Below are 12,058 nucleotides of genomic sequence, written 5' to 3'. Positions count from 1 at the left end.
TAATATGTAGTAGAAAAGGTAAACAGAGTTTCTTAAGGGTTTATTACACAGAGAGGACAGGCAGTGGGGGGTCAAACAACAGCTGTTTAAAGAGTAACATAAGAAAATAAAATGCAAATTGGCCGTGACTAAGGTTGGAAATTAGAAGACGGTTTCTGAGGCTTCAAAACTATACTAAATGGAAATAAAACAGCTTCCAAAAAATCTAAGTTAAATCTTAATAAATCAAGTAAAGAATTATGCAAGTAATCATATCCTGAAAGCAGGGAAAGGCACTCTGGATCCACAAAGCCTATATCTTGTGGTAAAATGTTTGATTCAGCATAAAAGACTTGCACACAAAATGACTGATGGCAAATGAGTATGTCAAAGTAGTCTCAACTATTTGATTTAGATTCAAGGAACTGTAATTGGAGTAACCAAAATCTTAAACCTCATGAACATGCGGATGCAAAGAAGTGTCTCTCCTTCCAGTGCTGAAGCCAGCAGAACAAAAAATTCTGTGCAACTCAGAGGCTGAACTCAACGTGGCTGCTGTCAGCTTGTCAGCTCAACACTGAATAAGGTAATGAACCACACAATCCAGTGCTTTCACAGAAGTTATTAATTGGAAACATTATTCCATCACAGTTTTAATATCCAGAAATTGCTAAACTATCACAAGTGTAATCAACGTAACTGAGGTGTGAGAATTCAAGTATATCTTCTGCTGAAGAATCACAGCTTTTGCTATGAAGAAAACTTTTAAGATTATTCTGTGCTTCACTGATGTAGACCTTACTGACACAAGGATACTATGCTGGAATCCAACCACCATCCCATCTAAACAGGTATTTTTAAAGTTTATTACATACCTTATCTTTAATTATGGTTTGTGCTTGTTATCAGGCATAGTAAAAAGTATTATTTGCTAGGAAAGAAGTAAACATTTACTCATTAATTTTAACAGTGCTGTTTCTCAGAAAAGACATCATGATTTTAAATGCATCGATGCATCAGATCAACAAATTTGCAATAAATGGAGCGGCAGGTTAAAAAAATTATCCTCCATCTTCACTGTCCCAAGAAATACACCAACATTCAAGACTGTGCTGTCATACAGCAGTAAATGAGATATTACTTTAATTTTGACCTTATACTGCAGTTCACAGGCAGGCATATTTTAAATCTGTGCAATAACTCAGTGTGCCTGCATCACTGTATTAGGGTACCCAGGCAACAAGGTATGACCTTCTTCTACCTAGTTACTCTTTCCAGTAAGAAACAGACATATATTGGCAGCCAAGGCTGGCAAACAGCTTTTTCTTCCACATCACTGTATTCCCCAAATTCAGACAGTCTGTGCATTCAATAGCGTTAAGCGTAGAAGTTGCCTATAAAAAAGTTGCTGAAAACTAGTAGAACTAGGCCATCTTTTTTTTTTGTTCTTGACAAGCACATATGCTGCAAATGGTATCGGTATTAAATCCTCACTATCTTAAATATGCATTTTTGGTGCATTGGAAATTACTGGAAGGGCAGTAAGTGTCCTTTAACCACCCTTCTGTTGGCACGATGCACATACATACACTACTGACAATGTACTTCAGACCCACCTGGTCTCAAGTGTAACACAAATACAACCATAAAAAACATTGAGAAATACTAAGTAGCAGTCAATGCTACCTTATGTGCGCTTTAAAAAAAACCCATGAAACTCAGTTGTGTCTTGCTGCCTTTTCTTCCCCCCCGCCCCTTTCCCTCCCTCCCCCTAAATCTTGTGTTACCTGGTACCTCTTTGCCTGATTGGATAAAATATCTTAAAATATCCCATTTCATAGGCTACATTCATTAGCGTATAGGAAGAAGAGCTCTGTTCCCTTCTTCTATTTATTTATTTTTAATAGTTAATGGGTAAAGGCTCACCAAATAAAGTTAACCAATGCAGAAAACAAATTTTGTTCACCTTAGCCTCTCAGGGGCAATTTATTTGCCAAATTAACATTGCATGTTTTTTTAAAGTGCTTTTTTTGACTGCCATTAAAATAATGTTTAAACAGCAATGTTTATTTTGTATTAAGGAAGCTTTACCTCATCTCTTGAAGATGACAAGATAGCAAGGTGATGTGTAGAAGTCTCACCCCTAATCACTTCTACTTAAATCTTCATTAGGTGACAAGTTAGCCAAGTTCAGAGGTTTTTAAAACTTCCTCCCTAATGGATGTTCACCTGTGTAACCACAAAGCCAATTCAAGGCACAGACCCCACAGCAATGGAACCATCTTACTGCTCGTGTTCTTTGGAGGTGGTGAGTAACGCTCCTTTAGACACTGACAAACATTTACATCAGTGACTGTGCTTCTACCCAAGGACAGTCACATTCTTTTCATGGAAGGGAGTTTATATCATCGCGTCACTACTTCTACTTCTGTCACACAGCCCTTAAGAGCATCCCCTTACAATTCTGCAAGTTATTCCTGCAAGTAAGCCTCCTATCTTCCTCCTGCTACTCACTAGGCCAGCAACTTCTTGTCCTGGAATGTCCTGTTCCCAGGACTGCTGGGGCTCACAAACATCAAAGGGCCATATTTGATCCCAGGTGTGCAGGCTGTTGGGCACAGATTACAGCTGTTTGCGGAGCAGGTGGCAGCGCTGCAGCCAGCATTAATGTGCACTGAAAAAGCTGCCCATTTGCCTGCACGGGTGCCTACCTGTAGCTAAAAGCAATTCCTCACCTTTCATAAGCAACAGATTCTCCCACAACTTAAAAAAAAAAAAAAAAAAATAGAAAGAGACGTCTGCTTCTAAAAGAAGGTCACATAACCACATTAGACAATGTATTTACACAAAATTCTAAAGGGAGACTGCCATCCCCAAAGCCTCACACATCCACACGGAACCATTAGAAGCAGCAGAAAATGGTAGTCTGGTTTCCCCTTGCCTTATGATTTATTTTCATTATGCACAAGTGTCCAAGCCCTCCCAGTTACACCGGAGTAGCCCAAGAATAATACATGCATTCTTCCCTACTCCTTACTAAAATTGATGGGCAACTGTGATCACATTGCTGAAAAACTGAATGCATAATTAAAGAACATGTAAAAACATATGGCAGCACAGAACACTGTCAATATCTCTACACATACATAACAGGGTTGCTTAGTTGTAAAGAAGGTAGAAGTTGCATTCATACGTATTTCTGGTTCAAAAAGCTTATTTAAAACTACAGCACTTTTTCCAAGCTGTTGGGATTGTGCTTTTTGAAGATTTCTATAAGCCTCCAAAGCAGACATATTTTATTTCTAAGTATTCATCGATGCCGTATTTTGAACCTTCTCGCCCTAAGCCAGACTGTTTTACCCCACCAAAGGGACTCTCTGCTGAAGAGATTATGCCTTCATTAACACCAACCATTCCAACTTCCAGCTGCTCTGCAACCCTCCAGATTTGAGCTGGATCTTGGGAGTAGAAATATCCTGCCGTGCAGACACAGAGAGACAGGAATGAAAATTAAAAGCAGGAAGAACAATTGCAGAAGTGTGAAAAAGAGATTTACTGAGATTAAAAATGGTCACCCCGTAATACTAAAGCTCATAAACCCACAGAAATACATTTATCTGAGTAAGGCATACCTGCTAAACCCACGTTAGCTGCGTTTGCTATAGCAACAGCCTCTGCTTCAGTATCAAATCTGTCAATATAAAGGGAAAAAATACAAATGAGGCCTGCAGTTCATCTATCATCTTGCTGACTTGCTCAGAAGCAGCCTTATCAGAAGTAAAAAAGTCAAGATGGGTTTTTTTTCCAAAAATGTATTTTAAACATCTAATTTAATTTTCATTTTGAAACAATGGAGAAGTTTCTACCACTTCTCTTAATTTAAAATGCAGTTAAGTAGTTAAGATTGCCTTTATCCTCCCTAGATGCTGGTAGCTAAAGCATTTACTTCACATGGGTTAGCCCACCAGTTTCCCCGACGACACAAGCACTCAACTGTGAGAGATAACCGTGTCTTCTTCAATCGCATCCAATTGCTCTGGACAGAGGCAGGGAAGGTTTTAAGGAGAAAAGAGACCTCCAAGTCATCCTCTATCAGAAAACCACATGACAAACTGCAACATCCTGCCTCCTATTTCATACCACAAATCACGAAGTCGATCAAGGTTTTGCTGCTATTTACCCTTGCTTAACTGCTGATGCAATTTAAAAGAAAATAATTTTCAAAAGTTGCAGAGGTGCTAAAATCAGGTCAAGAGAGAGAAAAACAAAACGAACCACGTAATCCAAAGTAAGTTTTCACGTGTGTACCCCAGTCTTATTACAAGACTTGTGTGATCATACAAAAATATCTTTATTCAAAATAATCATTCAGTGGGTTTTTTTAATCTGGAAAATGAATAATCTTACTTGATAACTGGTGCTAATGGGCCAAATGTCTCCTCTTGAGTGCAAAGCATTTTTGTTGTAACGTTACTAAGCAACGTTGGCTCAAAGAAATTCTTCCCCAAGCTGTGTCGTTTCCCTCCAGTCACAACAGACGCTCCTTGAGAAACTGCGTCGCTGATGTGCCTCTCTACCTGAGGTACGCAAAACAAGAGTCTCAAAGTCACCATTTAGGAGTGAACAATAGCATATTTTCCACTGAAAAAATAATACTCTCCAGTATTAAATAAAAGATTTTGAAGAGAGGTTTATACTTTGCAGAAGACTATTTGCAATATTATTTAAAATTTCTCCTGAATTTTTATTTCTCTCAGTCTGATGTAATTTCAGAGGGATCAATTACGAGCACAGCCCCAGACTCACAGATATTAAAGATTCAGCTTTTCTGCTGAAATGAAAAGATTACATCTAACATGAGAAAAAGTTTTTGCAGGACTAAAGTACACCTGATATCAGTGATCAAGCACTATGGAAACAGAAGTACATGACTGTCATTTAAAGAGAAATGGACAATTTTCAAGATGGTACTGGCAAGAACGTCTTCCACCGGCGACATCTACAATTCATCCAAAGACAAGAAAGTAATAAGACAACTGAAGTAGCAGTCCCCACCTAGGATACTGTCCTCTGAAGTTACAGAAAGGCAGTTAGGCGACTATATACAGTACTTGCTTATTTGCATAAATAGATGCATACGATACACACACACTATACTTTTGCGCTGCACAAAGGGAAGGCATGAAGGAAAGAAATCAAAGTACTGTCTCCTTTGTCTCCCAAAAAACTCTGAATATTTTCATATTCGATTATTTTATAAACAGAAAGAATCTGCCAGCATTTAAGTATAATGGGATTCAAAGCAAGCCTGCATATAACTGAGCCACAGTATCTTAGAAAGTATGAACCACACAATTTAATAACTTTAACCTTAGGAAAGGTGAAAATATTATAGAAAACATGACTTAATGTGATTAAAAAAAATAATATTTCTTGGAGTCACAAGTCGTGCAAAACAGAAGACCCAAACCGTGCATGTAAGGTTTCAGGTGATTACAACATCCAGAGCTCCACTATTTTTAACCTCAATGTATCATTCTGCTTAGCTTTTGCCAAACAGAGGCACTATTCTTCAAAATAACTTGTCATTCACAATGCTTCAGAATTGCAGGATCCCCACACAACTCTCATCGTGTATCCAATTTCAGTAAATGTTCTTGAGGACAGCTAGGAAATAATCATGAGAAATCAGCTTCCCCTAAAGGAGGAATCTTTTTCCCTTAAATGGAAATGATACATTAACTGGCCACATCTGTTTGTCTGTATATATACATGGAGTTGGAGGACAGGACACACTTCCAGTCACACTGCAAATACATTCTCACAAAAAAAGTGTTAAAAAAGTGAAATATAAATCTAAAGTTACTTTGTGGATCATAAAAAGGAAATTAAGATGTCAAAAATGAAATCTTCTATTTATACCTTCTCCACTGCTTTTTCATTTATTAGTGGCCCTTGGGTAGTTTTTGCATCAAATCCACTTCCGACGTGTAGTTCTCTCTCTATAGCTTTAGCAAACTTTTCCACAAATTCGTCGTGGATTCCCTTTTGCACCAGGAAACGGTTTGTGCAAACGCAGGTCTGAAAACAATCATGAAAAAGGAAAAACAGTACTTTATATTGTGTTGAGTCCATTCATGAATTCACTCTGGATGAATTAAATCATGCCACAGTATCAGATTTACTACAGTGATCTGTCCTCTGCCTCTTCTCCAGCATCCTAAGCTGTTACCCAGCTTTGCCATTTCTTTCATCACCCCTCTCAGTTTAGACATACAACTTCAACAAGCTGTCAGTACACGTGTGAAATGCACCACACTGCTAAATTTACATCGCTTACGCTGGGAAAAGGTTTCTGGGGACTCTAAGATATGGATCGACAAGGTCCAGAAGCTGCAAGAAATACCTTCTAATTAGACTGCAGAATGCTGGACTGAGCAGCAGAACCTCAAATCACACTTGGTCGGTGTGGAGTCTTTTTTTCTCTTTCATTGAGTTTGCTTTTTTCCTGGAATTTGTTCTTAAGTGCTTTCAGTAGCCTACTTACTTGTGCTATCCCCTTGCTCTGACTGCATCATATTTTCATTGCTACAGTCTCTGAAAAGTAACAGCTACTTTATCCTTCTATGCAGCAGCAGAGGTACCTTCTGTTAGATCTGTTAGATCTTGTCCAGGCTGGGTCATATCACCCAGTGGTCCCTGTCCATGTTCCATTCTATTTTGCTTCCTTTCTTTCTGCCCAAGATTAGTCTTATGTTTTCTTCTTGTGTTGCTCAAGCAACGTTTTCCCAACCAAATGACCTCTCAATCCCACTGAAAATTTGCTGCTTCTCCAAAGTTGGAGTTCGTCAACTTCAAGTTCACGTGCAGAGGTAATACAAGGCTGGAACAGTCTCCACACAGCCCTGCTCAGCTGACTGTTCTGGAAAGTGAGGCTCTTAAAAAATTTTTGACTCTAAGTAAAATACATTTGAAGCAATGAACACTTGAATCCTGTCGATCACTTCTTTTAAGCTATTCATTGTGGAAAAACGTAGCCATGAGTGTCTTAACAGATTTCAGTTCCCAGCTTGCAGAACACGTAGGAGAAAAAAAGACTTGAACACAAAATCTTATAGATAGAAACATTTATCATGGAACTTGAAACCACTGTTTTAAGAAATAGCTAGGCACATGTTGTAAAATATGATCTGAGACAGGATGGTTTCTTTTCACAGCTCTAGTTCTCCAATTAATTTAATGCCAACAAAGCATAAGACAAAATGCCTTACCACTTCTCACGCTCTTGTGAAGGGCCCTAGTGAACATCTTCCTTCTCTGTGGTATTACTGACTGCCATGTATGTTGTGAAAGTACGTGGGATTTTACAGTGTTGTTATTCGGACTTGCTGGTAACTGGCCTGAGTGCCCAGAGCTACGTGTGACTCCAGCATCTCTCTCTTCACAATGAAGTGTTCTATGCTTTCCTTTTACATAAAATAGCTTATTTACCGCTTAAACAGTACATACAGCTCTTGGCTTCCCAGAAACAAGGACAAAAGGGTGATTCTTACCTGCCCTGAGTTTCTGTACTTAGAAGCAAGGGCTCCTGCAACAGCACGGTCCACGTTGGCGCTGTCAAACACTATAAAAGGAGCGTGTCCTCCAAGCTCCATGGAAACCCGCTTCACAGTCCCAGCTGCGTGTTTCAGCAGTATCTGTAGGCAACAGAGGAGACACAGAAATCAGTACCCCTACCAGATGTGAACTGTGGAACCACAAACAGAAGGCAGTGAATTAATCTGCATCTTCTCTATAATGCCAAACATCTGTTTTCTCCTATGACAAAAAAACAAGGACCAATTTTCTTCATAAAAGTCTTTAGATTAAATTCTGGCAAAGAAATAACGAAGAGAAGGATTTTCATCAACCTCAGTTCAGGTCAGGCATTTATATACTAATATTGTCACTCTTGTTTGCTTGTTCTTTTCTTTTTTGGTAATAAAAATCTTGACTAATCTTACTAAATTTTTCCAAGATCTGACAGAATTTGTGATTAAGATTTGCCTTGATACCAGACTTTATTTATTCTGCATCCATCCATTCCATAGAATTCTATCATCTTCTAGCCATACTATGCAGTTTTATTAGTTTCATTGGAGATGGTGACAAGATTGCTTATTGACTACGGCTGACAGGAGAGATTCAAGGGCCTCACTTCTCTGATACTTTCTCTCAACTGCAGAGAACCATTCCTGAATATAGCTTTGAAACTCAATTTCAGTGTTCTTATTAGTATGTTGTCACCCTGTGATACGAAACAAGAGCATCCTGTACAGAACTGTTCACATTATAGTTTAATAAAGGGCAGTTATCCAGAAGTTCCACACAGGCATCCTTCTGCGAAGTACTGACACTAAAATAAATAGGCAGTATCGCAAGAAGTACACAGTTATTTGGACAATCTGTGTACAGTAGCCAAAAAAGAAGGCAGCTCTATATAAAGGCACACACTTTCCCCCTACCTTTCCAGTATAACCACAGTAATAATCTTCAAGGATATTCTGTGCACTTATATATATACCTTTCCTGTTGCCGTAGAGCCAGTAAAAGATATTTTGGCTACCAATGGATCAGTGCACAGAACTTCCCCTACAGCTGGCGTCTGTTGTCTGGAACATGGAACAACGTTATACACTCCCGCTGGAATTCCAGCCTGGTTTGCGAGCTGCAACAGAACAAACACAGAATGTGCACGATCAGTGTGTTTCGTATGAGGAGTCGTCACTTAATGTTTCTTTTTGGTTTTGAAGAAACCAGTCTGTAAGTCAACGGAAGTCGAAAGACCACAGCACAACTAGAAACAGATGTAACCATGTCAAGAGAGCGGCTTCGCTCCAGTTTAAGCTGTCATTCAAAGTAACCAAAGGAAATACAGAGAGGTGTTTTGTGTAGCTAAATGGCCAGGTCCTCCTTGAGGCTCTAGACCATATTGGAGGCTACTTTCGAAGATTCTTACTAAAGTAAAACTTCTGCATCGAGTCAGCTGGTTTGCCCTTTCTTTGTGTATGAAGCTGGCCAGAGTTGTCTTCTGACTCCCCACTTACAGCTTCAGTCCACTGCTAAGGTAAAACTTAGGAAGAAAGCTCACCTCCCCAAGAGCTAATGCTGATAAAGGTGTGTCCTCTGCAGGTTTCACTACCACCGTACAGCCAGCTGCCAGAGCTGCACCAACCTTCCGGGTAATCATGGCGCTGGGGAAATTCCACTAGGACGAGAGGAAAAAAAGTACAATCAAACTTGGGAAAATTTTGCCTCCAGTTTTTGCAGAAATAGCTGGCATTTTCTGTCACTACATGATAACCTAAACAGACCTGTGTGATGTGCTTTGTCCTAAGTGAGCACTACAAAGAGGCACTGCCAGTCCAGGAAGAACAAGGTAGAAATGAAACTTTACAGGGGTGTTTGCCTGGGCTGGAGAAGCCCTAAGGCCCCAGCCCCATGCTGTGGGCCGAGCTGAGAACCTCCATGATTTGAAAAATTCAGTTGTGCTTACTGGGGTTATAACAGCCGCCACTCCTACTGGCTGCTTCAGCACCAGGATTCTTCTGTCTTTTGCAGATGCTGGAATGACATCACCATACACCCGGCGAGCTTCCTCCGCAAACCACTCCAGAAAGGAGGCAGAATACAGGATTTCACCCTGTGCTTCTTTCAGAGGCTTCCCCTTCGATTGAATCAGATTGAAGATACACCGTAAGCGGCAGACTGAGGCAACAGAAACAAATTCAATCATTTCGGAGTTTCTCTTCTTTTCAGAGTACTTCATAACCCCCTCTCATGTACACTGTGATCTCCAAAAAGGATTCTATGATCGCAGCAGCAATAGTTGTGCAGCTTCAATACACCATTATTGTAACGTCAACATGTTGTATGTTGTGCCTGGATTCAGACCTGCCCAGGACAAGGAACTGGAACAGCAAATGTAGCGCACGTTTATTTACCAACTCTGCAGTTATCCGCTATTACCATTCTTAAGATGCAGATGGTGGCAGAACAGTTTCAAGTTTATGCCAGGGACATTTGTTTTGGGAAGTATGACCTCGGACTACCTGCAGGTCTGACCCCGTGGACCGAATGGTCATTAGCAGCCGGGACACCACAGAGGTGCTGCTGAAGTATCTTCCAGCATGGTTTTATCCAAAAGGACACCGGTCTGCGAGCTCTCAGACTGCTCTGTGATGCAAACCAAAGCACACTGAGCGAATACAACTCAGAGACTAGCTTTAATAGTACTCCAGTTTTTGCAATGTTGATGAAACTGATGAAAGATGCTCATTTCTGCCATGAAGAACCATGGTTTAAGTTGACGTATGCTTTTGCACACCACGTGGGTCTGACTTCTGCTGGACTGCCGGGTACTAATATCATTGAAATAACACACCGTATGAATGTCAGAAAGAGACAGGTTTGAAACGTTACCCACTAACCTAACGGAGCGATGCAACTCCACAACGCGTCCGCTAGGCTCAACTTTTAAGTCATAACTTTAAAAAGCGGTGGCTAACTGGTGAAGCGCACACAAGGTGCGTTCCTATTAATAAAACGACAGTGTTGTTTTATTCCAACGCCGGCATCCCCGCGGCGGGGTCCCGTGAAGGCTCAACTCACGTTCTCGGCCGTGATGATCCTCGCCAGCTCCTCCTTGTTCTCCAGCATCAGCTCGTACCAGCGCCGCAGCCGCAGGCTCCTCTCCTGGGGAAGACAGGAAGCGGCCGCGGGGGCCGCCCGCTCGATCGAGACGAGCTTCTCCCAGGGGGAAGCCAAGCCCCTCAAGACCCCCCCCCACCGGGGCGGGCCCGCAACCCAGCCGGGGGACGGGCTGCCCTCACCGGACCGGAGCGGACCCCACCGCTCCGGCCGCCTCCCGCCCCGCGGTCGCCCTCACCACCCCGGCGGGCGCCATCTTCCGCGGCCGCTCACCTTGGCGGGGAGGCGGCCCCAGGCGGCGCCGGCTTCGTGCGCGGCCCGCACGGCCTCCCGCGCCTCGGCCGGCCCGCAGTCGGCCACCCGGCCCAGCTCCTCGCCGCTGGCCGGGTCCTGCACGGGGAAAGCCGCGGCCGTCTCCACCCAGCGGCCGCCCACCAGGCCGCCCCGGCGCACCAGGGCGGCGGGCAGAGCCCAGCTGCTGCGCCGCGCCGCCGCCGGACCCGGGGGCGGCGTGGGGAGGAGGAGGCGGCGGCGGCAGCAAGCGGCGGCGGCTTGCCGCGGCAGGAGGCTCGCCATGGCCGCGCACCGGCGACAGGCGGCGGGGCCCGGGCCGAGCCCGCCCGCGCCGCCCCGGAGGAGGAGCTGCGCAGGGGCCGGGCCGGAAGCGGCTTCTCGGCGGGGCATGGCGGCGGGTTAGCGGGCAGGGCCCCATGGTCGGCTCTTACAGGGGTGGGAGCATATTGGGAGGGGTGGGCTTTGGCTTCCCGGAGCCCCCTTTCCCCAGCCCCATCCAGACCCGCCACCGGAGGGAGAGGTGGGACTTGTGCCCGATGGCTTGGCTGCAGGAGCACCGGCCCGCTGGAGGCTGCGGTGACACTGGGCCAGTAGGTCCTCACCTGTGGTTACTGGGTCCCACGGCCAGGTGCAAAACCCCTGCCCAGTGCCACCATCTCGCTGGGGACCAGCGTGGCCGTACACGCAAGCTGGGCAGTGGACTGGCATGGTGGCCAGGCCAGGGTTAGATGGAGGATGGCTGGGAGCCGCAGCCGGCTCAGAGAGAAGTTCATAGCAATATGTGTGCCAGGAGTACTCCTAATTTCCCCCCGTATATCCATTGGGCTTTCAGTCTGGCTCATAAGACCCGAACACATGTGTGCGATGCCCTATCAGCTCACCAAAACCTATGAATTTGTATTGCGTACTACTCGGAAGCTTGTGGTATTTTAAAAAAGCTGCTTTGGCAATTGACTTTTCGTTTTTGTGAAATCTGACGTCGCTGTTGTAAGGCGACTGCACCATGAGCGGGACGAGCTGTGGGAGGGCTGCCCTTTGTTTACTTGCTGTGTCAGCGATATGTCTGAAAGAAAAGGCATGCTCCGTAACCTACATT

At 43.6% G+C, this 12,058-nt stretch overlaps 1 protein-coding gene across 1 annotated transcript; it reads right to left on the bottom strand.

Moving 5' to 3' along the window:
* Window positions 1-587: 587 nt before the first annotated feature.
* On the bottom strand, window positions 588-11,259 carry ALDH5A1 (aldehyde dehydrogenase 5 family member A1). The gene is made up of 10 exons (XM_074146267.1): window positions 10,942-11,259; window positions 10,630-10,713; window positions 9,515-9,685; window positions 9,110-9,226; window positions 8,543-8,686; window positions 7,533-7,676; window positions 5,902-6,060; window positions 4,387-4,556; window positions 3,612-3,670; window positions 588-3,455 (listed from the first exon to the last, which is right to left on the bottom strand). Exons 1-10 carry the CDS (start codon window positions 11,242-11,244, stop codon window positions 3,250-3,252), a joined length of 1,557 nt encoding a protein of 518 aa, XP_074002368.1. The 5' UTR covers window positions 11,245-11,259; the 3' UTR covers window positions 588-3,249.
* Between the last annotated feature and the right edge of the window lie 799 nt (window positions 11,260-12,058).

Source organism: Numenius arquata, chromosome 4 (genome assembly GCF_964106895.1).
Source record: "Numenius arquata chromosome 4, bNumArq3.hap1.1, whole genome shotgun sequence".
In the NCBI taxonomy this organism is placed as follows: Eukaryota; Metazoa; Chordata; class Aves; order Charadriiformes; family Scolopacidae; genus Numenius; species Numenius arquata.
This window is presented reverse-complemented; position numbering and strand designations above follow the sequence as displayed.